The sequence below is a fragment of the Asparagus officinalis genome, chromosome 2 (genome assembly GCF_001876935.1).
Source record: "Asparagus officinalis chromosome 2, Aspof.V1, whole genome shotgun sequence".
Classification (NCBI taxonomy): domain Eukaryota; kingdom Viridiplantae; phylum Streptophyta; class Magnoliopsida; order Asparagales; family Asparagaceae; genus Asparagus; species Asparagus officinalis.
The window spans coordinates 78,682,519-78,709,403 of NC_033795.1; the positions used below are offsets into that span (position 1 = coordinate 78,682,519).

The 26,885-nt window shown below is 35.1% G+C and overlaps 2 protein-coding genes and 1 long non-coding RNA gene across 9 annotated transcripts; 1 reads left to right on the forward strand and 2 right to left on the reverse strand.

Annotated features, from left to right (window-relative positions):
• Nucleotides 5,100-26,676, reverse strand: LOC109831722 (glutathione synthetase, chloroplastic-like). 7 transcript variants are annotated; one of them, XM_020399115.1, is made up of 14 exons: nucleotides 26,282-26,676; nucleotides 22,795-22,964; nucleotides 13,034-13,109; nucleotides 12,759-12,889; nucleotides 11,972-12,025; nucleotides 9,039-9,161; nucleotides 8,872-8,952; nucleotides 7,726-7,806; nucleotides 7,516-7,585; nucleotides 7,273-7,394; nucleotides 6,673-6,812; nucleotides 6,203-6,395; nucleotides 5,603-5,742; nucleotides 5,100-5,524 (listed from the first exon to the last, which is right to left on the reverse strand). In XM_020399115.1, exons 1-13 carry the CDS (start codon nucleotides 26,597-26,599, stop codon nucleotides 5,619-5,621), a joined length of 1,683 nt encoding a protein of 560 aa, XP_020254704.1. In that variant the 5' UTR covers nucleotides 26,600-26,676; the 3' UTR covers nucleotides 5,100-5,524; nucleotides 5,603-5,618. The 7 variants fall into 7 exon arrangements, with proteins under 7 accessions (XP_020254704.1, XP_020254702.1, XP_020254701.1 ...); XM_020399113.1 differs by having other exon boundaries at nucleotides 22,795-22,973; XM_020399112.1 differs by lacking the exon at nucleotides 26,282-26,676 and adding an exon at nucleotides 24,088-24,482 and having other exon boundaries at nucleotides 22,795-22,973.
• On the forward strand, nucleotides 17,951-19,067 carry LOC109831725. Its single transcript, XR_002244532.1, has 3 exons — nucleotides 17,951-17,994; nucleotides 18,115-18,183; nucleotides 18,996-19,067. It is a non-coding gene; the product is annotated as an uncharacterized LOC109831725 (long non-coding RNA).
• Nucleotides 24,925-26,088, reverse strand: LOC109831724 (late embryogenesis abundant protein 7-like). The gene is made up of 3 exons (XM_020399120.1): nucleotides 25,947-26,088; nucleotides 25,488-25,754; nucleotides 24,925-25,333 (listed from the first exon to the last, which is right to left on the reverse strand). The coding sequence occupies exons 1-3, from the start codon at nucleotides 26,004-26,006 to the stop codon at nucleotides 25,211-25,213; spliced, it is 450 nt and encodes a 149-aa protein (XP_020254709.1). The 5' UTR covers nucleotides 26,007-26,088; the 3' UTR covers nucleotides 24,925-25,210.

The window sequence follows — 26,885 nt, forward strand, 5'->3', positions numbered from 1 at the left end:
CAAAGCTCCTTGATCTCGGTTGCTGAAGAACGCTCCAAACTTTTTGCTGATCTCTAGATCTAAAAATGCTCAAAGATCCAAAAATTGCCAAGATTCGATCTGCCTAAGAGATCTCTCCTGATCCCAAAAAGCTAGCCCTTAACTCAGTTGAGTTTGTTGAGATTTATAGGGTATTAAGGGGCATAATCGCCACCTTAATTCGCTCCTAAGTGGGGGAGTGATCTCCTCAAATCGTGGAAAACGGTTTTAAAACCGTTCAGCTCGTATTTGAACGAGTCAAACGCAAAATCCACGTTCTGACATGAATTCTATGTTCGAACATAGTGTTTGGAAGCTCGAACGTAGTGTCTGGAAGCTCGGACGTATCGGTTTGAAAGCTGCGTTTGCAGCATTTGGAAGCTGCGTTTGTAACGATTTGGAAGTTGCGTTTGTAGCGATTTAGAAGCTGCGTTTGGCAGCGGATGGAAGCTACATTTGCAGTGATTTGGAAGTTGTGTTTGGCAACGGATGGAAGCTGTGTTTGGTAGCGATTGGAAGCTGCGTTGGCAGCTAAATCTGAGCTGCGTCTGTAGCGTTCGGAGGCTGCATTTACGGCCGAACATGGGCTGCGTTGATAGCTGGATTTGAGCTACGTTTGCAGCATTTGGATTTGAATGTGAGCTGCATTTGCGGTCAGGTTTGAGTTGCGTTTGCATTGCTTTGACTCTAGAACGAGGCCACTTGCGTTTTGATTTGAAGAGAGCATCAATTTGTAGTCTCTTTTGTTAGAGCGTTGTAAAGATCGTCATCTTGTAACCTTCGTCTTGGATCCTTGAAAATATGAGAGTCGTCAGATTGTAATTCCCGATGTTGATCGTGAAGACTGTTGAATTAGAGCTTTCATCTGTTGTTGTGAAGGTTGTCAGATTATAACCTTCATCGATCTACGTAAAATATTTTAAATTATAGCCTTTTGTAAGCCGTCAAATTTTAACTTCCATCCTTAGTGTTTGATGGGGATCAGCTATCTGCAGTAATTTTTAGACAGTCTGCAACATGGGGGGGGGGGGGGGATCTATAAGATGATGATTCTTTCCTTGAACTGAAACATAAACGCAAGCTAATTGTAGCCTTCTGGAAGTCGTCAAATTCTAACTTCCATCATTGGTGTTTGATGGGGATTAGCTATCTACAGTAATTTTTAGACAGCCTACAACATGTTGGGGGGGGGTATAATCTATAAGATGATGATTCTTTCCTTGAACTGAAACATAAACTCGAACTAATTGCATCTTAAGTAGGTAATTAGACCCTATTCAATTTCTAGTCAGTGATCTTGCTAGAGAGCACCACCGTGTGGGTCTTCGTCCTAACTCTCTTGTCTACCAAAGTAGTAGAATAACCGAGGACGCCATCAATATAGTAAATAAGATCCTTCAACTAGTAATCTCTCGGTAAATAGTTATCAACCTCACCCAACAATCAATTAATTTTCAACAACAAATCATCAACAAGTAATCACATTAAGTAATCAATCCACAACAAGTAATCACCACAAGTTATCAATCCATTAAGTAAAACTATCCTATAAAGTTGATTTCTTCGAGAGAGTGACTTATCGCTTATGTCAAAGAGATCATTACTGACTAATCGTAAGATGAAGCTAAATAATTAGCTTAAGATCTAGGAAGATAGCTAAATGATTAGCTAAAAATCTATAAAGATATAATTGATAAGTCAAATGATTAGCTTAAGATCTATGAAAATACAATTGATAAGCCAAATGGTTAGCTCAAGATTTATGACGATCTAATTGATTAAGCCAAATGCTTAGCTCAAAACTTTTTTTTACTGTTCCAAATCTAGGGTGTACAGATCCGAGAAAGTTTTTTTGTGCCAAAGTCGATGGTTAGTGAACTAGGAAATGGGGGTTACTGAGCAGGGAGCTCGAAGACAACATGAGAGAAGGGGTTCAGGCCAGATCTAATCGGAGGGGCATGAACATTGTCGGGATTAACAATAACCACAGATGAGCAGTAACCGCGGAACAGTATTGGTCGAAAGTGGTGGCGGCTAAGGTTTGAGAGAGATAAAAGGTAGCGGCTAGGGTTTGAGAGAGTGGCAGATAGGGTTTGAGAGTGGCAGAAGGTGGAAGCTAGGATTTGAGAGGGCGGCGGCTAGGGTTTGATGGGTGGCGGCTAGGGTTTGGAAATTAGAGAGAGGAGATGTCACACCCCCAAAATAACTGCGGAAAATAGATATGAGGCATTCGACAATAACGATATTGTGAAAATGACGAAGGAATTGAGGAAAAGAATTGAGAAAAACGTGAAAAATAAGCAAGAGAGACTCCACCACACCCTGGTATGGTGTCTGCCATACCCAGGTGGCAGGATGTAGCAGAATCTGTCATGTTTATCATGGGTGTGGTGTCTGCCACACCCTGGTGTGGTAGAATCTATCATGTTTTCTATGGGTGTGGTGTGTGCCACACCAGGATATGACAGACTTATTTTTAGAATCCTAATCTATTTGGGATTGTGTTTTGTTATAAATAGAGCCACGTTTTTTAGGGTTTTCTATCGATTGATTGGGTACCTTGAAGGTGATTTTGAGCACGGAAAAGAGAGATATTTCTGAGCAATTTGTTTGAGGGTTTAGTTTGAGAGATTTGTTTGAGAGGTTAGTTGAGTGATCTTGTAATCTCTACTTTGTACTCTCTTTCTCTATAGTGAAAACACATCCCTTTTTGCCCCGTGGATGTAGGCAATTTGCCGAACCACGTTAAACTTTTGTGTTTGAGTTGGTGCCGTTATTTTGGATTGTTTTGGCTTTCTCTCTCGGCGTTTGTGTTTTTTCCGCCGTGCATAACAAGTGGTATCAGAGCACAACAAGTGGTATCAGAGCTCAACAGATACATGCGCAAGACAAGTCTCATGCATGTGTCAAGCCTGGCACTACATACTGCAAAGCTTGTCATAAAAATATAATTACTGATGTTGATAGTAGTTCAGAGCAATTATATACATAACCAATATTTTCAAATCCAAAATCTCACCATCATAAGTATTTACCTAACCCAAATACATCGTTTGGCTATATGCAAGGCAAAAGAGAGGCTTTCCTTTGTAACACCTCCAAGCAACATACTACAACAAGATGTTTAGCCTATATGCGAAGCTACACCAGATATAAAAAAAGGGGAAAATGAGGGATGAGCTAAAGCTCAGTGAGAACATTTCCCACTAGAGTTCCTATATATCTAACAAAATAATAATTCTAAAAAATAGTGAATTATAAGTTTTGCGACTATAATTCTGAGATGACAAAATCTTACATAAAAGAATATATTGTCAGTATTTTCAAGAAAGAATGCAATAATTTTAGAAATTCTTTCTTGTGTACAAACTAAATATATTGTCATGAGTTCCTGAATTAAACTTTTGTAATCAAGATAAACATTGGGAAAAGAGAATATTTGTTTAAAGCAAAAAAATTACCGTTTTCTCAAATTCACAGTCAAATATCAAAATCTCAAATCTTGATGAGTTGTTCACAATGTTGAAAGATCACCTCATAGGTCACACTAATGCTATGAATTATAGCCTAGTAGCATGGGATGTCGAAAGGCATCATATAACACATAGTTTCCTGGAACAGAATGCGCCTAACACTGCCACATGCCGTCGACCATATAACAAATGCCCAAAATGACCACATCACAAATGCCTAAAGGCGCCACATAAAGATGCATTCACCATATGGCAAGCACAAACACGTCACTCCATAGCAGACTTTTTGAGGGTTTTAAAAACATTGAGAATCACTTATCAAATAGCTTGATTTTAAAAACACATCATTATCAAATTTCTTAATTTCAAAAACTCAATCAATTGTCACATTACTTGATCTCGAAAACACATCGCTTGCACCAAAAGTAATATCAGTATAATTTTGTTCACTTGTGAAAAGTACAAACACTTCCAAATTAAGTGAACGAGTGTAAACTCGACATATCAATTAAAATGGTTCAATAAATTCACTTTATTTATTTTTGTTTCAAATACCAATTCATGAAAAAATCTCTTGAATTCGTTAGGCTACTGAAACACATTTAAATCACTTCTTTCCTCAATACCTTTCAAATAAAGCGATATTCACTGTTATTTGAGATCGCGTAAGAATCAAAATAACTTATTACATTTTATATGAATTAAATTTACTTTCAATATCTCATAAAATCAAAATTATATTATGAGTTAGGCCACGGCTGAATCAATCAAACCACATATCATTTTCTATACATGAAAATAATAGGATAATTATTTCTCAAGCACAAGATCAATCAATTATAACACTTGTGCAACGTTATAGTATAAAATACTAGTGTGAAATGAATTCGCCTTTAACGGATGCGAAATCCCCAAAATTTAATTTGCCTTGATATCAATCAGATCCTATAATATAAAATTATAAGGTTATTATCAATTTAAGGTAGACTCATGTTGTAAATTAGTCACTCTATAATATACATCCAAATAGGCTCAAATTAATTCTCATGACAAGGTTCACATAGATGTATTACTAATCCATGTAGCATTTCTTCAATAATTTTGGATATAGTCTACAGATAAGTATCCACGTCACAAGCTTACATTGTTCGAACTATTAGCAATGTCCTCGCCGGAAGCCTCTTCTTTTTTCTTCTTTTTTCTTTTTTTTTTCTTTCTTTTTTTTCACTTCTTTATTCTAACCAAAGCTAGAGCAACGATTCCGCAAGTTTCCTCCTTTTTTTTTGTCTAAACCAAATTCTAAAAATTTATTTGCTAAATAATACACATGTGATAGATGGCAAGCGGGTAACAAGCTGCGTCTGACAACGGGGAATGAAAACTTTTGCACAACATCCCCCAAACTCTGTGATTTGCATATATTATCCTTTGTGAAGAGAAGTAAAATTTATCATTTATTAAGGGATATTGCATGCATGAGATAAGGTGACTCTTATACCATGTTAATGTAAGAACTCTAGAGAGATTATTAGATCTCTCTTGAATGTTATTTATTATGTTTAGAAAAGCAAAGGAACCAACGCGGGACTAAAATTGAGAGCTTTTAAATAAGCCTTAAAAGTTATTGACTGGATTCCGACAAGTCAGTTCAAAACAACGGCAAGGTTACCAAAGAGAACATATCACACGTACGCAACATGAACAATGGTTTTCGCCCAAAGAAAACATAAAATCTGCACCACATGAAATCTCCTTCTCGAATCAAGTCATCATAGGAAAAGAAATTTGTGGGTTTTTCCAATATTTTCCATTGAAATAAAATACCTCAGAGCATGACCCAAGTCACGACGAGGAAACTAATTTATTCCAGGACGTAAATCATAAGATGCCAATCCTTTTTTAGTACAACAACACGGACCCTTTTCTTTCTTGGCCACATTAAGTTTCTAAGCAGTAGGCCAAAAATTACTCCGACCCCCTTATTCATTTCATCTCCGAAGATATAACACGACCAATAATCATTTCACCGTAATCTGCAAGAAGTAAATAAACACAAGAACCATTAGCACGCTTGTTTTAATTACATCGATAAAGAAAGCCAAAGTATTTACCGAGGGCCAAAGTAATTCATATCAAGTAAATACTGTCCAAAACTGCGAACCCAGCTGCAACTCCCCCTTCATTTGATGAGGAAACTTTGGTTCGCATCAAATAACCAGGTTGAGCATTCATGACGACCTTATCCTTGTTCCTACAACATTTTGACATCCAGGTCTTTTTAACAACAGCCGACAAGCAAAACATAAGAAGAGTGGCTTATCGATATTAGCCCCCCCTTGAATCTTTCATAGTTTGAAATTGCTCTTGTCAGATCGTTGAAGTTTTTACACAGTCCCCTAACTCTTTAAGTCGTTTTGAAAGCAGCCCCTTAAATCATCGGAATTAATGTTTGGTCCCCCACGTCTCGTTAATCCCTCCGATTGCTACTTCTGCTCTTGATTGGACGGACTAATTCCAAAATGGCTTAAGATTGGTGGACCTGATAGCAATTTCAATGATTTGAGGGGCTGATTCCAGAGAAACTTAAGAATTAGGGAACTCGATAGCGGTTTCGGGAATTTGGAGGACTAGTTTGAAACTACGAAAGATTCAAGGAGCTAATGTTGGGGGACAAAAAACCAAAAAGGAAAAATTTTGCAAGATGTTACAACCTTAGATAAGCTCCATATATTCCAAGTTCGGATATAACTTGATCTTGGTAACATTTACCCTTTCGAACAAGATAAGCTAGTGAAGTTTTGGGAAATATCCTCTGCATCAAAATGTATGCAGCTAGTTCCTCGCTTCCTGCTTGTTGTAGCTTAACAAGTGTTTTCCTCACATCTTCACCATAAATATTATTCCCTGGAGGCGAACAAAGTCACCATTAAAGTTAAGAAAAGATGTTACAGAAATGGGTGTTTCTCACATTAGACCCAAAATTCTATATATTTTCGAAAAGTTCATATCCTTTCAAAATGGTGTGTTATTTAAAACAATGCAACGCATTTGGGGGTGTAAATTACAAATATGAAGATGTGGAGAATTAATATAAAAATGAGATAGAATTTAGGGTATAATTTAAAAAAAAAATCTAAAAAAAGGAGGCAACTTCCATAGGCATACAGGGGGGAAATCTAACCTCCTCCTTCTCGTTGGGGTTTGAGAACAAAAATTTCAGGTCTTTCCATTGCTCCATTGACCCCTTCTGGATTGTCCAAACTCCACAAACCGGCAAAGCACTTACGTAGTTTTGCAATGTCCTCCTCATTTTCAAGGAACCTAATAGCGCAAAAAATCAAAGTTGCAAATGCTGTATTAAGCTTTTTAACAAGAAATTTATACAGGAAACATAGCCCTTTAATAAAGGATTATCATTATAAAACAAGGTTGATCTTAGTACCTGCATAATATTCCAACCTATAATCCTAACTGCTCTCCGTTGAGTAATTTTATAAATATATGAATGCAGCTTCTAAGATGCTTGCTGAATATTGGATATTCGTTGTCACAATTATAACAATTAGTTCTTACCATTATAGATCTATGAAAAGCATTCTCACAAGCACCTGTTAGCGTATTAATACATAAGCAACTATGCTGTCATCCACTAATAATGTGATGATTATACATTCTTTGTGCTGAATATATATGAATACATATCATTTTACTCCTATAGCTATCGAATCATGCTATAACACACCTTGGTTTCAAAATTAGTATAAACCAGAATTTTTGTTACCTTTCCAGTACATTTGGCTTTGCTAGTTCTTGTTGAATCTTCTTGGTACCTGCCAAATGATAGGATATTGATGGGCACTTGATTGCATTGGATTTTTCTATCGAAAATCTAGCCCTCCACTCCTGTTGAATAAAATTACAAAGATGGTATTATCTGAAAGGGTGCTCTATTAAATGATGGAAAAGATAGCTCCGAAAAAATTACAACATTTTCAAATTAGAAAAATGACAGAGCAACACATACTGATTCTGATGGATAATCATTAGGTGAGTAACCAGCTCTGAAATAGACCACTGCGACTGTATGGCCGCCTCTGTATATATGAATTTCTGAATTTAAATTTCTTATCATGCAACATATAGAGTATTTTCTCAAATATTTTACTATTAATTCAAACATCATTCCTAAAATAACGGAGTTGAGTCATATAATATTGTATGAATTCTTGCTTACATGATTAATGACCCATCTGGTAGGACCTCCCCTTCAGCATCTATCTCGGCCAAAGTTTTCCGGACGCTTGTTATGCCGTGCGTGTCATTAAGTCAAGAAATATACAAAATTGTGTGTTAACAAAAAACCACAAAGATAGAAAGATATAACTGACCTTACATAGACTCAATGACTGCTTCAATATAGCTTCTTTATTATAGTATTGACTATAGGTTTAATTGCTAGCCTTTTATATATTTAGTAAATCTTTAGTGAGGCTATCCAACAGAAGTATGTCTATTTAGATCTATCTGTGATTTAATCTATGAGTCATCCAGTAAAGCTTTTACACAGAGGGACGACCTTCTACTATAAAAAGGAATGGATTGGATAGTAAAATTTGAGATTGTTTTAGAAGGTTGCTCCCTCTTCTTTAACAGCAAATTGTTGGTGAATGTTGGGTATGAAAGCCTAAAACTTGACATGGAGTCTTGACTCGATATAAAGTTAATATGTGGTTGTTAAGGCTTTCATCATATCTTCTATTTTATCTTCCTAAGACTCAAACTAAACCAAATCCCCCAACATTCTCTCTCAAATCCTAATTCCCACCAATCTATGTGCGTCATTCATATGTAAATACGTGGACTTGGCATTTATACATGTGCCATCGTATTTTTCCATGTGTTGATATGTATTTACACATGTGCCTGCCATCATATTTATACATGGATGTATATTGTTATGTGTGTGCATGTACAAATGTGAATGTGGCATTCATGCAACCATTACTAATCAATTACTTAGTTACTTACATATTTATGTATGTATGGACGTATAAATTTATGTTCTTTGTATGATATGAATGTGCATACACCGAGATTGAGAGAGCGCATTCATCTCTAGGAAAAAATAGTATCCTTATGACTAAGAAAAAATAGAAATGGACTTTTTCCTGTATTCATCAGCAAGAAATTTCTTATACTGCGTCCCCCTCGTATTTGAACATTCATCCATACTAACCCTATTTTACAAATTTTCTAGTTTTAGATGTAAGATTCCTTTTAAGGTGTTACTCAGGCAAATTCTTTCAGAACAAAACAATAAACCACGGACATTAACTGTCACTAAAAGAAGAAAAAATTTCTGAGAGTGTTAGTAGGATATATTTCCTTCAATGTAGAAGAAAGCCAATGCTGGTCATACATGTTGTGCTCTTCAGGTTGAACAACAACCAGAACAACAGAACTGGAAAATCCACGAAGAATAAAGTTAGCACAGGGATGAACTTTTTACCCTGAAAACAAAAGAAAAATAGCGAAGGACTCCACAACCTGCTGTTATCATATTCTTTCCATGCTTTAGCTAATGCTTCAGCAAATTGACTGACGGCCGAGTTTCCAGGAACTTTTCTTGAATCTAAACCCAATCGATTACCATAGTGGCTGAGTAAGTTCCTGTATCATGATTTAAAGATGCAGTTTCACCATTAATCACAGTGGGAAGCAAAGAAACCTAAATGCTTTACTGCATAGCAACAGAGAATATTTGAAAGCATGTCGTGCCATTTTTCTGATAGCTATATTTAAGTTTGTGTGTCTACATAAGGTGCTTGTTTTTCCCCCATCTATCATATAATTATGAACCTCAAACAGAAAACCATACAGCACTCTCATTCTGCATAAACTATATAGCACTGACACTTCGAAGGAGTAAATGCATCATACCATATAGAATGTGTCATACCATATCTGATATGTATGCGGCACTCAATGAATAGGTACCTGATACTCCCTTTGCACCCCCAAAAACTTACAATGTATCACACCGTACCCAACACAGATAAATATCATAGATGTATCGGAAACTATAGAGTTAAATTTATTGTGTGTGTGATGGGTTCATAATTGCATTAATATAATTTGACCAGTTTTGTAATAAAAATTATGATTATTCAAGTAATTGATTAAAAGCGCTCATGTATAACTTGTTATCATCTTATCCGTGACGTATCAGCGCACTAACTTTTTAGGACTCACCTTATTTATATAGCAATATCCTTTTGTATCTCAATTGGTGCACATGTATGTACCAATATCCATGCAGCAATACCTTGATACCTCTTATATTTACTTTTTTTTCTTTACGCATATTCATGCCTTGGTCCTTTGAAATTTGGCATATCCTCTGTCTATATCATATCTTATCTATATCCTGTACCTGTGTCAGTGCATCAAAAATTATCGCCCACGACTAACTGGCATAAAACACTAAGTAGATGGGCTGATTCAAGGCAACTGCTTTGCTCTGGCAATGCTTGGGATCAAATCTAGTAGGAAAGAAAAAACAATAGAATGTTTCTATATTATTCAGTTGACAGGAAGCAGGCAGCAGGCAGCACGCAGCATTACGGTGACATTTGACATGATTACCAGTACCATACACAAGCTTATTTAGATGTCCTAAACATGACTACCAAATATTTCAACTCAAAACCTCAAGCCAACTAAGAATCAAGTAAAGATGGTTGCAACAATTTATTTTTTGCCCAATATTATGTTGTCATATAGATTCAACAATGATTACTGTAAACACAAAGTAATCGATACTAGTAACTATTGCAAATTCACATATCCAGTAGTGACTTGTCAAAAGGATTTTTATGAAGCTCAAACTGCAAATTTAGTAATAACATGTCCAAGGAACGCCAAGATATAATAGATCAGAAAATGATCAAATTCGATCAGAGATTTGAACCAGATGCATATTTTTGTAAAATCCTTCCTAGCATAAGGAAAATAATAATATCTTAATGGATAAAGCCGATATGAGACCTGAAGAAAAGAGGCCTTTATGTGGTCTGGAACTTGGTCAAAACCAATCCAAATATAAGAGTAAAACACAAGCACAAGAAAGCTTTTATCAGACAGAACCTTTTAAAATGTCTAATATCGTCCAAGGAACTATTAAGTAAAAATTTAACACAAATGCTGCATGCAGTAAATAAAATCTCAAAAGCTATCCTCGAAAATTCGTACACACTACAACAAGAGTTGCAACTTGCGACACAAATTTCTCCATACAAGTAGTCATTGTTATAAATATCCCCAACACGGCCCGATATATCCCCCGATATATATCCTTTTATAGGGCTTGCCGCAACTGATATGGTCTCTAAATATCCTTTACTGCTTTTTGGGCAATACATCCCCGATATGGCCGATATATCAACTAATATGTTAGTTGTTATATGCTTTTATATGGCTTGTCACAAAATAATATACCGCGTCTGACAATTTTTGGGCAAGATATCATTATTTTCATATTATACAAATGACATTTTGGCCTAAAAAATCAGACCAAATGTTGCAACATTGATTTGTACTTTTGTTTGTTTTACAAGGCTGATTAGTGATACTAAACATATATTAGTTATATTTTGTATGCTTAGATTTCTGTAAGTATGTAGAGGTTACATTTTAGTGCATTATAGTATATATGAAAATACCCGTTATAACATTCCGATATTTACCACATATCCCTGATATATCCCTGATGTCCGCAATCCGATATGAAATTTGGCCATCCGATATTTCCCCGATATTCGATATTTAAAACCTTGCAGGTAGTATGTGTGGTTAGAGTAGCAATATGTTGAATAGAGGTGACACAATAAAAAATTATCCTAAGTTCCAACACTTATTTGTGTTGTGAGATGCTAATGAATTAAAATAAAAATAAAAAAGAGTTAGTTTAGTCTGGCGATTTTCGTGTCAAGATGTTAGTAATTATCATTTTCTCTACTTAACTGTGAATAACTTATCCTTCTGCTCCACTAGAAATGAAAAAGCCTAGCACGAAACCTAACACACTGATAAACACCTATGTCTGAAGGTTAAATTTGTGGATTTTGGCCTTGAGGAGGTTAGCTTGCACTTAAGGATCAGGAATTCCTCATCTCTCAAAATTCCCACAAAATTTATCCCAAATAACCCACTATGGCATTCCCTTCATCTCTCTATCCAAAATATTAAGCAACCCTAAATACCCCAGGAGGCTCGATTCCGATCTCAAATACTAATCCCTGCGAACCCTAATAGAGCTCTGACATTGACTTCAAGTTCCTCCCCCTCTCCGCCTCACGATCTCAAACACTAATCATCTTCAGCGATCCCAACCTCCACCTCACGACACCCTAGCCTCCATCGTGGATCTATGAAATAAACCAAACAAAATCAAACCACCAATTCCCAGAAACAAATCCCACCATTGCTTCTTCATTGTTGCTGTTGAAGCCGGGAGCCTCCTCCTTGGCTGAGTCCTGCAACATCAAGATGCTCATTTTCATCAACCTCACTCCCTCATGGATATCCAGTTAGTCCAACATCAATTCAGGTGCAAGGAATATAGTTGTTTAAATGTGATTGTCAGATTGATGCGGTTGAATAGCTGAATTGCGAAACAACTTACGGGGAGACATTTTCTCAAATAAGACTTGATGTAATAGTGTTGGGATCAGTCTGAACAGGAACGATGATATGTGGAAGGATTGGTGATTGACTTGTATATAAGGTTGAGGGTGGTACATAAGATATGTAAGTGTGCTTTATATTATATTGGTGGGCTTCTGAATATTATAGTGGTGGCTTCTGAACATATATGGGCTTTACAGTGGTGGGATCAGACAACTAGGTCTCTCATTTATAAATCATAAAAGTACTAGTCCTTTCAACACAAATATGTGTCGTCGTCACTCTTGATACATATTTGTGTAACCACTCTCGATACATCTCATGTGTCATGACTTTCGTGACACATTTGCACATGTAGAGAAAGATGTTCTCCCCACGTGCTCTAACCGCACTTTTGAGATGTGTCACGATGCACTTGTGTGACACAAAAATTGTGTCACTAGATGAAAGAAAATGTGTCATAGGTTACAACTTTTGTTGTAGTGACATCTTGAAAGTTAGGATCCTAATGACGAAGGAATATAGATAGTGAAGTGTAACACAATTAGTAGAATATCAAATTAAACAGAAGATTAATGTAACCTGTGTAGCTTGCTCACAAGAGTACTAAGACCAGGAAATGAAGATGCAATGGTGTTGAGCTCTATTTGCAAAAGTAGGCCAGTTTCTGCATCCAACATATAATCTGACCGGTGCAAGCCTAAACGTATATCCTGGCATGTTATTGAGATGAAATTAATTGTCTTTAAAAAAAACTAAAAAAGGAACAAAGTATGATTGTCAAAAAATTAAAGATAAAGAAGGTTTGCTTGATATATTCCCATATGGGAAACTTAAGTCCCTACTTAGAGAGTTACCTCCTTTTTGTTGATTTCTAGCATCTCTGAGTGAATATCCAAGAGTCTGCTAGTAAAAGCATCCACTTTCTTTGTTCTGCAATATGTAAAGAGAAAAGTAACAAAACAATGGAACTGAATGGAAAACAAAATGCCTATATGACCATTAGAAATAGGTACATTATTAATCCAAAACCAGAACTCATGTGAATAAAGCTTTATTTAAAAAGAAAAATTAGAATTGAGATAGCAATTGACATGAAAGTCACAGACAAAGAATGCTTGATGAACATTCTGCGTATGTACTATGGTAACAGGTGTAACCTTACAGTGTGGCATATAAATTGAAATCCACATGATTCGTAATGATTTGAATGACTTCATACACATATTTGTCAAAACCTAGCCACTTGAATGGTTTCAAACTAAAATTTCTAAACATCTATTGAAAAATACCATTTTTTAATATTAAAAAAAAACTCTTGTTTTGTAGGTTTGGAATTCAATAGCCAAACACTGCGAGAATATTTAAATCTTTAGTGTTTAAATGATTATACAATGTTGAACTATGGCTTGAGATTGAAAGGATGCAGCAAGATTCAGACAGGGCCCTGTCCAGACCCTCTCACAGACACAGAGCTGTCCTAAATCAATACCAATCATCACAATGCTCTACCGGATTCAGTAGAACATAACAGGGTTCCAAAAGGGCCCAGTCAGAGTCCCCGGTACCCAAAACAGAAATTAACTTTCTGTGTTTTGGCAAATCGACTTCAACCAAAGTCTGTCAAAACTGGCATTGGGTTTCCAGATATGGAATTTCTGTGTGGTTAGTGTTAAGAGTTGAGATTTATTGGTATCTTTTGTATAAGAATAACTCTATAAAAAGGGTTTTCCATCAGGTTTAGGATATGCAACCCCAAAGGTTTTATGCTAGACAGCTTGAGAGAGAGGTAAAACTACAACAAGGAGTCTCTAGCAATTGAACATAATGAACTTCTAAGTTGCTTAACTGATGAACAGAGACATGTGTATGATAGAATTATCGATGCTGTTTCTCAGAATAATGGTGGAGTTTTTTTCGTTTATGGATATGGTGGTACAGGAAAAACATATCTGTGGAGAACATTAACTTCTGGCTTACGTTCAAAAGGTAATATTGTACTTACCGTAGCTTCAAGTGGTATTGCTTCCCTATTGTTGCCTGGTGGAAGGACTGCTCACTCACGATTTGGTATCCCATTGTGTATAACTGAAGACTCAACATGCAACATAACACAAGGTAGTCCTCTCCTGAGCTATTAACTAAAAAAAAGCTCATCATTTGGGACGAAGCACCTATGGTGCATAGGTTTTGTTTTGAAGCTCTTGACAGATCTTTAAGAGATGTTCTTAGATTTTCAAATCCCAACAGTTTAAATCAATCTTTCGGGGGAAAAGTGGTTGTGTTTGGAGGAGATTTTAGACAAATATTGCCTGTGATTCCTAAAGGCAATAGGGCCGATATTGTTCTTGCCACGATAAATAGTTCATATTTATGGGACAACTGTCAAGTTTTGACTCTCTCTCAAAATATGAGGTTACAAGCAAGCTCTTCGAATAATGAGATTTCGGAATTAAGAGAATTTTCAGATTGGTTATTAAGTATTGGTGACGGTAGACTTGGTGAGCCTAATGATGGAGAAGCATTGATTGAAATTCCAAATGATCTACTTATCAAGGATTTCACTAATCCACTTGCGGCTATTGTTGACAGCACATATCCGAATTTATTAGATAATATGTTTAATGTGAATTACCTTCAAAATAGAGCCATCCTCGCTCCGACGCTTGAAATCGTTGAAATGGTCAATGACTACATCCTTTCATTAATTCCCGGAGAAGAAAGGGTTTATCTGAGTTTTGATAGTGTTTGTAATGCTGATGGGGATATTGATTGCCAAGCAAATTTACATACTTCAGATTTTCTAAATGGTATTCGGTGCTCTGGGATACCTACCCACAAGCTTAAATTTAAAGTTGGAGTCCTGTAATGTTATTGAGGAACATAGATCAATCATCTGGTTTATGCAACGGGACAAGGCTAATTATCACTCAGTTGGGCAATCATGTCATTGAAGCAAAAGTTATTTCAGGAAGCAATATTGGGATGAAAGTTTTTATTCCACGAATGGTGATGACTCCATCAGATTCAAGATGGCCTTTCAAGCTGCAAAGAAGACAATATCCTTTAATAATTTCTTTTTCTATGACTATAAATAAAAGTCAGGGTCAGTCACTTTCTAATGTTGGACTATACCTTCCGAGGCCTGTGTTCAGTCATGGGCAATTTTATGTGGCCATCTCTAGAGTTAGAAGTAAGAAGGGTTTGAGAATTTTGGTACATGAAAAGGATGGTCATGTTGCAAACACCACGAAAAATGTGGTCTTTAAAGAAATATTTCAGAATATTCGGTAGCTATTTCTCAAAAAACCTTGTCCTTTCGGATATACCTTAGTTATCGCTTTGCATTATAGTTATTTCATCAAATTTAGTTTCATATATATCTCTGTGTATTGATGATTACATGATTGATATTCAGATCTACTTTCTTTTTATAGTTCTTTTATATGTTGCTTCTTTTTTATGAGGAATCCTCGCAAAATATTATTCCTAGCGTACTATTATATGATAAGTTGCATTAACATTTAAATTACCAAATTCGTCATTATACATGTATTTATATTGATATACAGATTGAATATGGCACCAAAACTGGATTTCATTTCTGAAATCAACCCAGACAAGGAAACTTGGAAAGTGATGGTTAGAGTCATAAGGTTATGGAATGTCATGAAATTCAATATTCCGAATGTGATCAACAATATTGAGCTGCTTTTACTGGATGAAAAGGTATTCTCTTTCACTCTTCAATCAATCTTCTTATCAATTCAGTTATTATTTTCCTTTAATGTATATAATTTAAGATTATACATTTTTGATATTTTCTTTTTTAATGAAAGGGAGGAAAAATTCAAGCAACGATAAAGAACAAATTGATTGATAAATTCAAGTCACAATTGAATGAAGGCAACTGCTATCTGATTACGAATTTTGGTGTTGGAGAAAATGCTGGAAATTATAGAGCTACTGATCACGCATATAGAATTAACTTCCTCTACTCTACTTTTGTTAAAGAATGTGAGAGTTCTGCAATACCTTCCTATTCATTTGGATTAGTTGACTTTGGGGATATAATTGCTAATCGTATCAACTCAACTACCTTAATAGGTAAGATTAAATGTCAACTATTTCAAATTAAATTTAAAGTTTAATATTTTTTTAATTTTAATAATACTGTTTTCTAATATAGTTGATACTTATGTGCTTTTTAATATTTTCTTTATATTATACGCCATTTGTCAGATATCATTGGAGAGCTGATTACTATTGGAAATGTAAAAGAAGTTGAGAGCAATGGAAGTAAAAGAAAATTACTGGAGCTTGAACTCCAAGATTGCAAGTGAGTACAAATATATACAATTAAATTACGTATTACTTATAGTAATCAGCATGCGTGAGCGATTGAGTTTGTGTATATGCATTTCATTCTAAATATTTATCTACTTGCAGCAACATTAAATTGCAATGCAGTTTATGGGGTGATTACGCACTTCAAGTGGCCGATTATGTACAGAATGCTAATTCAGGAATTATAATAATGGTGTTTCAGCTTGCAAATACAAAACCATATGGAGGTAAATATTTATTGGAAATATAATAAATTTTTAAAAAAGAATATTTTTTTTTCTTATATTATGCTTGCTTATTGACAAAATAATAATTTTAAAATTTTTACTTCTTAGGTAAAATTACTATTACAAATGCCTTGTATGCGACGAAGATATTAATCAATCCCAACATACCTGAAGTTGCTGATCTAAAGAAAAGGTACATGATAAATTATCTGATTCATTAGTTATTTACAAGTTATTTAATATTATTTCTAATTAATTTATTTTTACGAACACAAGTCTTAAACTTGTGGAAAATTCATCGTCTCAACGATTTGGTCAGATTCCAAAGGAGAAAGCTTATTCTATTGAGGAGGATTTTTTGTTATTAACTGAACGGAAGACACTTGATGAAATTCGAGAGGCACGAGAGGTAATTTTTTTTTGAAAAAACCCATATTTTATTGAAATTGAACATCTTATTTAAAATGTGGGATTATTAGCAAAATAAACATCTAATCTTAACACAACAGATAATTTTCTATCAAATTAAACATAACTTTATTTTCTTACTATTTAATAATACACAGGTTTGCACATGTGTGACATTAGCAACTATAGAGAAAATTCAAACAGATTATAATTGGTTTTACAATGCATGCAAAAAATGTCAAAGGAAGGTAAAGACTGAAGATGGTAAATTTTGGTGTGAGAAGTGCAATGAAAACGCAAGATTTGTTATCCCAATGTATGTGTTGAAGTATGTATGTCAGTTTCTTCACACGTTATATTCGATCATATTCTTCATGAATGAAAGTCTATATCTTCAACGTACACTTTAGATCACATTTCTTATTAGTTTTTTTTTTTTTTTTTTGAGTTTTATCAGGTACAGAGTCCAGGTTTTAGTCATTGACCATACATGTACTGCATCATTTGTACTGTTTGATCGAGAAGCTAAACAAGTTATTCACAAATCTGCGGTCGAATTGAGGGAACGACTAACAAAAGTAATCACTATAATGGATTTCTGTCAAAATTAAATGCTTTAATTAATTCAATAGCTTTACTTATTTAAATTGTCCCCAGGAAGGTGATGATGATTCATTTCCTCGTGAGTTAGATGTGTTGGTGAAAAAAAAAATTTGTTCAAAATACAAGTTTCAGAATTCAATCTCAACCAAAATTGGCCTGTATTTTCCGTCTCAAAAATGACTGATGATGAAAATCTGATAGCAGCTTTCAAATACAGCTTAGATTTGAACCAGGTACATTACATATTTCCTTCTTTTATAAAGCTACATATGTATTCATTTCATGTATCACTCTGCATATATAAATGAAGTTGAGCAATGTATTAGTAATATTTTTTCATTCTAAATCATTAGGAGTCGACATGTCAAGAATATTTCACTGATGAAGCTGAATCTTCCAAAAAGAAAGTTCACCTTGATAATGTAAGTCAACACACTTAGTATAACTTCTCTTTTTCATTCCTAATGTTTGTATTTTTTTTTAATTATTTTTTGGAGTAAAATGAAAAGTAACTATTGACGTCATACCATACGCTTTATATGTATAACCTCCATCCAGGCTGAAGTATCATCATAACTAATACTAACACCTCAATACCTATCTTCATAATTAAGGGGACATCCGGACAAGTTAAAATTCTCGAAAACCCAATTTCTGCTGTATATTTCACAATACTTATTTCAGAAGATACACTTTTGATGTTTCTGCTTATTACACAGTTATCACTTTGAATTTTGTTTTACTATTCCTCTCTTGATTCTTCACAATAACAGTTCCAGAAACTTTTATTTATATCTTATAATTATACTAACTAAATAGATAAAATAAACATGCCTTTATTTTCCCAAAATGTGTAGAATATGAATTTAATGTTAGATTTTTTAAAAGAATGCATTATATATTGTTAGATTCTTATCTAACATATGAGTACAATGAATTTTAACAATACAGGATTTTTTAACCATTTGAGTTTTAGAAGTTTTCACATCAAATAAAAGATTGAAGTTTAGTTAACATTATTTGTGTATTATGTTCTATTTGTCATTGACCCATTATCAAATTATTAAAGCTTCTAATTAACTTTTGACACTTTGCATAAAAATCCTCTGTATTGCCTACTTCTTTTCACCTTACTTATGATTTCTTAATTCTTCACATTAATTGTAGAACAATCTATTCCTACCACCTCATTAACATGCTAACTATTATTTTATTTTATAATAATGAAACACAGGTCTCTTTATCTGTCACTTGTGACAATACAGAAGTTGAAATTTGTTCCTCGGATAACATTATACCTTGCAAGAGAAATTTGTTCGAATCTGATGTCGAGCAATCTGTTTCAGTGGACTTGATCTCTCCGCAAATGTCAAGCAACAAAAAGGAAAAACATATCAAAATTGAAAAAGATAATTACTAGATTCTACAGAGAGTAGAAGCTACATTTTGAAGGAAAAAACCTATCTGATTTATGATGTATGAAACTTATATTTAGTATTCTTGTATGAACACATATTTAGTAAGCTTTTGTAATCAGTGCAGATTATTTTGGTGGTTTTGGTTTGGTAAACCTAAATATTTGATATGATTATGCTATGCTGGATATTTGGTTTATCTATATATTAATAGTTATTATTTTCATTCAAATATATATAATTGACATGTATCTCAATGTGCTTTGAATATTTTGTTTGGAACTAAAAATTATGCTTCATACTAATTACTTGCTATAAAAAAATATTATGACATTAATCATAAAGACATTAGGCATTTTAAGCAGTTTTGTTATGAGAATATAAGAATTATATTTTCATTCTTTTTACCAGTTTAATATTAAGTCAAACATATATACAGCTTAGGTTGTATCATTTCTGACTACTTACATATTATTACCGTTTTATTTTGTATTATTTTTCTACAGCAATTTTTGTATTTTAGAGAAATCCGTGCATCGCACGGGCTTGAAACTAGTAACTCTATAAAAAGGGTTTTCCATCAGGTTTAGGATATGCAACCCCAAAGGTTTTATGCTAGACAGCTTGAGAGAGAGGTAAAAGTGAGAAGAGGAGAGATCAATATCCTTGTGAGGACTTGCAAGAAACTGTGTGATTGTAATCTTCCTCGATAAAGTAAAGATATTCCCCTCTCTTTCTGCCATGGACATAGGCATATTGCCAAACCACGTAAATCTGGAGTTCTTGCTGTAACTGCTTGTTTGTTTGATTGTTATTATTCTTGTGATCGTTATAAAGTTATCCACACCAAAGCCTGGAAAGCACAATAGGACATTCCCGATAAACACTCAACTTCTACTTGGACTCATTACCACTCCCATTCAAAACCACACTACACACCAGACACAAAAATGAGCAGACTAACATTCATAAAAATAATAACTCCACCTAACTTTAAAAGAACTGATTGTAAATTTTAAATAAAACATTCTGCTAAAATTCCACAAGATCGTCACTGTGAAACCATTTTCATTTGACAAAGCGATACAATAATGCATTTGATGGGCAGATCAACACATGCCATCATTTCTAAGAGGACCTGCTAATGATGTAGAAATAGCAAAGACATGGTCAAGAAATTCAGAGACAAACAGGTCGTTTGGGCCACAGAACAGACAAAAAAGGGTTTGGTGACTGATGAAGGCAGTTATTGGTGGAATAAATGAGTGATTATAGAGGATACTCTCTAAGAGATCAGAGCTTTTAGGTGAAGACTTAAACAAATAGCATAGAACATAATCACGGAAATCATAATTTATTTATTTTAGTTTTTGAGAGAAATAATACTAATAATTAAAATATGCGTGCCGTTTTGCATAATCATGGAAATCATAATTTATGTGTGCAGTTTTGCATGTTGTTTGATGAACATGTAAATAGATACTCCTTTTCTCATTCATCTTTGTACCATGCACAAGCAACCACCAAGGCTTCCATATAATTTGGTAATTGAAATCATTCATAAACTATCTTTCATCATCCTGAACTTGGATTAGAATAGAATGATGATGAAGTAAATTAGACAAGCAACACCCTGCTTAGGAAAATGAGTTAGTCACGATATATTGGTTTCCGAGAGAAGAAAAAGCGAACTATGTAATCCTGTTACTGGCACTTGCTAATCAAAGGTTTTGAAACATTGATCCTTTGCATTCTCAGTACAGCACAGCATGTAAGTCCATTTGATCATCCATTAGTATTAACTATAAATATAGCAAGACATTTATTATTGGGTTGCCAAGATTTGGATTAATACTGGTGTAAATCAGGTTTCATTAGCTTTGCCAACCCATACATTCAAAATTATCTATCCTTTGGATATTGAATTGAGGTATATAGAATAATCTGTAATACCAACACAAAATTCCATAGCAAAGAGCAATCTACGTATTAGTTGAAAAGAGCAGTATGAACATGAAAAATAGATCACAAATCAAGAAATCTTTCATTCTAATGCTAAAATTTATCAATTAGTTACTAATGAAATGATGTATGTGAGTTTGAAGCACCACGAGCAAACTCACCATTATATAAGCATGTATAAAGAAAATTAATATACAAATAAAGAATCAAATGTATGAGGAAAAAACCAAAGGATACCCGAAAATATGTGATCGCTCATTAGAATTTCTTTCAAAGAATATAAAAATAGTATTATTGTACAAGAACTGTGATGATACAATGCCATAAATAAAAAAACGAATTAGCATTCCAAAGCACAAACGCAAACTAGCTGAAGCAGAATTGTTAGATATCATTAATATTGAGATATTAGTAGATATTATAAAATATTGTTGATATTTTGTGAGATGTCATTTGATATGCTTATATCTCATACGTATTTTGTAATATCCTCCTAGTCTCTATTTAAGATAGGTTAGGTTAGATGAATAATATCATTACATTTTATATTTTCTCTACATGGTATCAAAGCTTACTCGATCCCAGGAAACTTCTACGTTCCTTCTAGGCCTTGAGGCCGTCGAGGGGTTTTTCCATGGCCTTCATGCTCCCCTCGACAGCTTCACAACATCTTCAGCTTTGGCAACAACTTCGTGGCAGATTCCTAAATTTATATCAAAAACCTTCACAAGACCTATCTTCAAAGCACGTTCATTATGGAGTTACTGTTCATCATGGCTACTTCTTGCATCTTTTGCTGAGTGTCTTCAACAACTTTAGATGCAATCTAAATCAGATTTGCATCATCGGGTTTCTGGTGCACCTACATTCAATATGCGCAACATCGCGTCAAATCCGTCTTTGACAAAGCCGTCCAAGATTTTTTTTTTTTGTCCGTTCCTTCTATAGATCCATCTAAGATTTGTCTAGTCTCTACCTTCCATAGATTGGGTGCCACTTCAATCACTCGAGCACAAGCCTTCTACATTCCGTCACCAACCTACTGGTTTACATGCCTAATGTTTCTACTGGTTTACAAATCTAAGATTTCTACTGGCTATGGCTACAATTTTTGATTGATGACGTCTTCAAGTATTCCAGGAAAAAATGACATTATCAAAGCTCTAGCAGTTAGTTGTTTTATTTCCATTTGTAATAAGTTGGACATATATAATATATATGCTCCAGCTTGAGGAAGAGCGCTAGATGTTATTAATATTGTGATGTTAGTAGATTTTATGAGATATTATTGAGATTTTGTGAGATGTGATTAGATATGATGATTTTATTCCATACCTATTTTGTAATATCCTCTCAATCTCTATTTAAGAGAGGTTAGGGTTTGATGAATAATATCTTTTCCTTTTTAGTTTTCTCTACAGGGATATTCTAGTAACACTAACACATCCCATTTTTCATGGATTTTCAGCAGAAACATATGTTTTTCATTGTGGTTAGTACAATCTGCAACTAAAGAACATAATAACCAAAAAAGTTTATTGAAAGTACAATATGCCGAAAGCACCTACATAACAATCATGATTTTCTACAACTAATCATACAGATCATTCAATTGCATAGTTTAAGATGGTGATAACGAGGATGTGAGAGGTTAACCTGGATAAGGAATCTTGTAAAAACTTTCCATCCAAGCTGACACAATCCACGAGCTCATTGAAAATGGGAGTTAATTCACAAGCTTGCCTCCAATAATGTTCTGGAAATGGCATGGGCAAGAGAGCAAGTGGGGCATGAACCAAGCCTACGCCAGGGACTGTTCCTGATCTCTGCAAGGACTAAATCAGCATTAACTCTTTTTTATAGAAATAAACCTCTAGATAAATCATGTATTTGAGCCAACAAAATAAAGAGGTTAGCATAGTTGTGAATCATGTGAAAGGGGAAAAAAACTGATGCATTAAAACTAGAAGAATTCAAATTAAAGCCTCTATCAAATAATTGAAGGATGTTATCAACAACTATTAGTTAACAAAGCAATATAGTTAATTTTTACTAGAAAATTGTTTTTTTTCCTTGTTCCTCAATTAAGGAAAAATTGTCACAAAAGCTTCAGTAAATAATGTAATACTTATGTTGTCGAGCTTCTTTTAATTTTCATGTGCAAGACATTATGATAATATTCGACATTAACCAACATAAAGACTGTAGTTTTTGAATTTCTTAAGAAGTTTTGAAAGAGAAAGGCATTGAATGAATGATCACAACAATTATAAATAATGCTTCATATTATTGGCAATTTTTCCTATGACTTTCTTGCTAATCAAGGTGTCAGTGATTATAGACAGGAAACAATTACCTCCAGTGAGCTCTAAAATGAAGATAAATTTCTAAAGATTGATCCTGTAAACTTAAAAGTTAGAACCAATTTGTATTATGATAAATGCAACTGATCTCAAACCGGCAAGCTGTAATTTCTAGTTTATACAATGTCCGCTAACTATCTTTGAGCTAAAGTGTATAAACCCACTTTTCAATTTTCAGAGAACTTTTCCCAAGCAAAACTATAGTTTTGAAAATGAAAAAAGAAAAAACAAGAAAAAATTTATTCAGTCCTCTAGCAAACATATCAGCCGTTTCAAGCTGTGAGAGACAAGCTAACAATCACAACATAACTTCATCAACTATTCAACCCAATAATATTTTCGGACCTCGCATTCTAATTCTTACACTTCCCCTTCTTTGGAACACAGTTATATCACATCATTACCTACTAATACATTCTAAAATCTCCAATGCACAAGTACTACTACAAGTGGGTAATTGTAAATTTGCCTACATAGCCAGATGAATCCATGTGCATTTTTCAAACATCATGTAATCAGCTGCAAAGTTGACTAAAAATTAAATCTTTTTACTGGGTTTTCAATCCAAAAACAAACAAATAAATACCTCAGCACTTTTATCCCCAACCACAAGCCCATGGAGAGAACTCCACACTAGAGCCTCGTGAACCATCTCCTCAACCAAGTCAGGTGCCACGTCAGCACTATGGGCCCCAGAAGCGGCCATTGCAGCAGCAATCCCCCTATGGGTCTCTGAAGAGAGCGATCGGGAAGAAAAGATGATGGGTAGTTTGAGATGGGTTTTGGGTGTTTTGGGGTTTTGGGGGGATTTGGGGATCGGGTTTTGACTTTTGTCGGGTTTTGGGATCGAGAGAGAGGGTGAAAGACGAAGGCAAGGGGATCCTACTACAAGTGCGGCGCCCATTTTTTCCCTTTAAATTATTTACGGTTTGTTTTGGGGTGTGCTATGCAAAGAGAATTGAGATGAAACAAGGAAAGTGAGGTAGAGGAGGGCTGAGAAAATATAATATATGGTTTAGGAGTTTTGTGAAAGTAATAAAAAACTTATTTTATTATGTTTAAGAGTTGAACAATTTTTCACTTTAGCCCTTTTAAATTTTTTATTATTAAAATCGACCCTTTTTTCTTTTATTTATCAAAACCGACCCGATTTCTTAATTAGCGGCTTAATCACATTCCTAATTAGTTGGGGTTGCCAACCCTGACTATTTAAGAGGGTCTTAAACCCTAATTAGAAGCCTTAAACCCTAAAAATTAATATCCTAAATAGTCGGGTTTGGCACCCCCGACTAATTAGGAATGTGATTAAGCCGATAATTAAGAAATCGGGTCGGTTTTGATAAATAAAAGAAAAAAGGGTCGATTTTAATAATAAAAAATTTAAAAGGGCTAAAGTGAAAAATTGTTCTAGAACATTAGATAGTTTATGCTACTCCACAAGTACTTTATTCAATCTTCCCAAATCTAAACCCTCTCTAAACCCCACAAGACGGAGCTAAAGGGCATCACTAAAAGCGTGCGAATTAAGTACCCAGAAAAACATCAGAAATTCAGAAAAGACAAAACAAACTACGTACTACAGCCTTCTCCCTAAAAACCAAGGCAAATTCGAACACATAGAAACAGCCCACACGCTATATATCACAAGCACAAACGCATGAGCTAAGCAAGTTAACCCTAAACCCTGATAGCTAGCTAGCTCGCTGCGTTTAGTCCTTCCTCCCATAAGTTCCAGTGCTCTCATCCCTGCCTGTGTCCTCTCCTCCCATCCCAAAAGTGTGCTTCACCGCATCGGCCGCCCCCTGCGCTGCACCCTTCACTTGCTCTCCGGCCTATACATCGATAAAAATGAAAAAAAAAGAAAAATAAATTAAAACAAAATGGTTAATATGTTTGCGCGAAGTGTTAACTTCAAAACAACGATGCTACACAGGTCTACCGATCCATAGTCGTTCACGGTCGAACTTGGATGCTTCGACTACTTACGGATTGGAAGAAGCTTCCGGTCTTCTCCTTGCCGACCTGTGCAGTGTCACGGGCACTCTGAGCGGCATGAGACGCCTTTTCCTTCGCCGCTTCAGTCTTGTCCCTCATGAAACCTCCGGTCTGCTCTTTCCCCTCGTAGGTTCGATCCTTGGCCGATTGAGCCGTGTCCGCTGCCTTGTCCCTCGCCGACTGAGCAGTCTCCTGCGTCTTCGACATCGTGGCGTCCTTAGTCTCCCGTCCCTTCTCCGTCATCTGACCAGCCTTCTCCTATATATATATAAACATTAGGATAACCATAAGTCTGTACCAATCCAAAGCCTTGAGTTACAATTGGGCATATAATATATTCAGACTGGTGTGCTACTAACGTGATACATACCAAAATTAATTAAGAAGATATATAGTATTTTGTCCCACAACAATCAAGAAAATATATAAGCATTTGTTATAGTTAATTACCCGAGCTTGGCCTCGGGTCTCAGCAGCGTTCTGGCGAGCTTGCTGTTGGTGGGATGCCATTGCTTGAGCTTGTAATTGAGATTTTCTGACTAAATAACGTTTGATATCGCAATTGCCTTTGTGACTGTGGAAGTTTATTTCGATAGCGATGAGGAGCTAGCTAGCTCGGACTCGTGAGCCACTTATAAGATGCGTGGGTGGCTTACCTCAAAACAAGCCTACATAGCCAGATGAATCCATGTGCATTTTTCAAACATCATGTAATCAGCTGCAAAGTTGACTAAAAATTAAATCTTTTTACTGGGTTTTCAATCCAAAAACAAACAAATAAATACCTCAGCACTTTTATCCCCAACCACAAGCCCATGGAGAGAACTCCACACTAGAGCCTCGTGAACCATCTCCTCAACCAAGTCAGGTGCCACGTCAGCACTATGGGCCCCAGAAGCGGCCATTGCAGCAGCAATCCCCCTATGGGTCTCTGAAGAGAGCGATCGGGAAGAAAAGATGATGGGTAGTTTGAGATGGGTTTTGGGTGTTTTGGGGTTTTGGGGGGATTTGGGGATCGGGTTTTGACTTTTGTCGGGTTTTGGGATCGAGAGAGAGGGTGAAAGACGAAGGCAAGGGGATCCTACTACAAGTGCGGCGCCCATTTTTTCCCTTTAAATTATTTACGGTTTGTTTTGGGGTGTGCTATGCAAAGAGAATTGAGATGAAACAAGGAAAGTGAGGTAGAGGAGGGCTGAGAAAATATAATATATGGTTTAGGAGTTTTGTGAAAGTAATAAAAAACTTATTTTATTATGTTTAAGAGTTGAACAATTTTTCACTTTAGCCCTTTTAAATTTTTTATTATTAAAATCGACCCTTTTTTCTTTTATTTATCAAAACCGACCCGATTTCTTAATTAGCGGCTTAATCACATTCCTAATTAGTTGG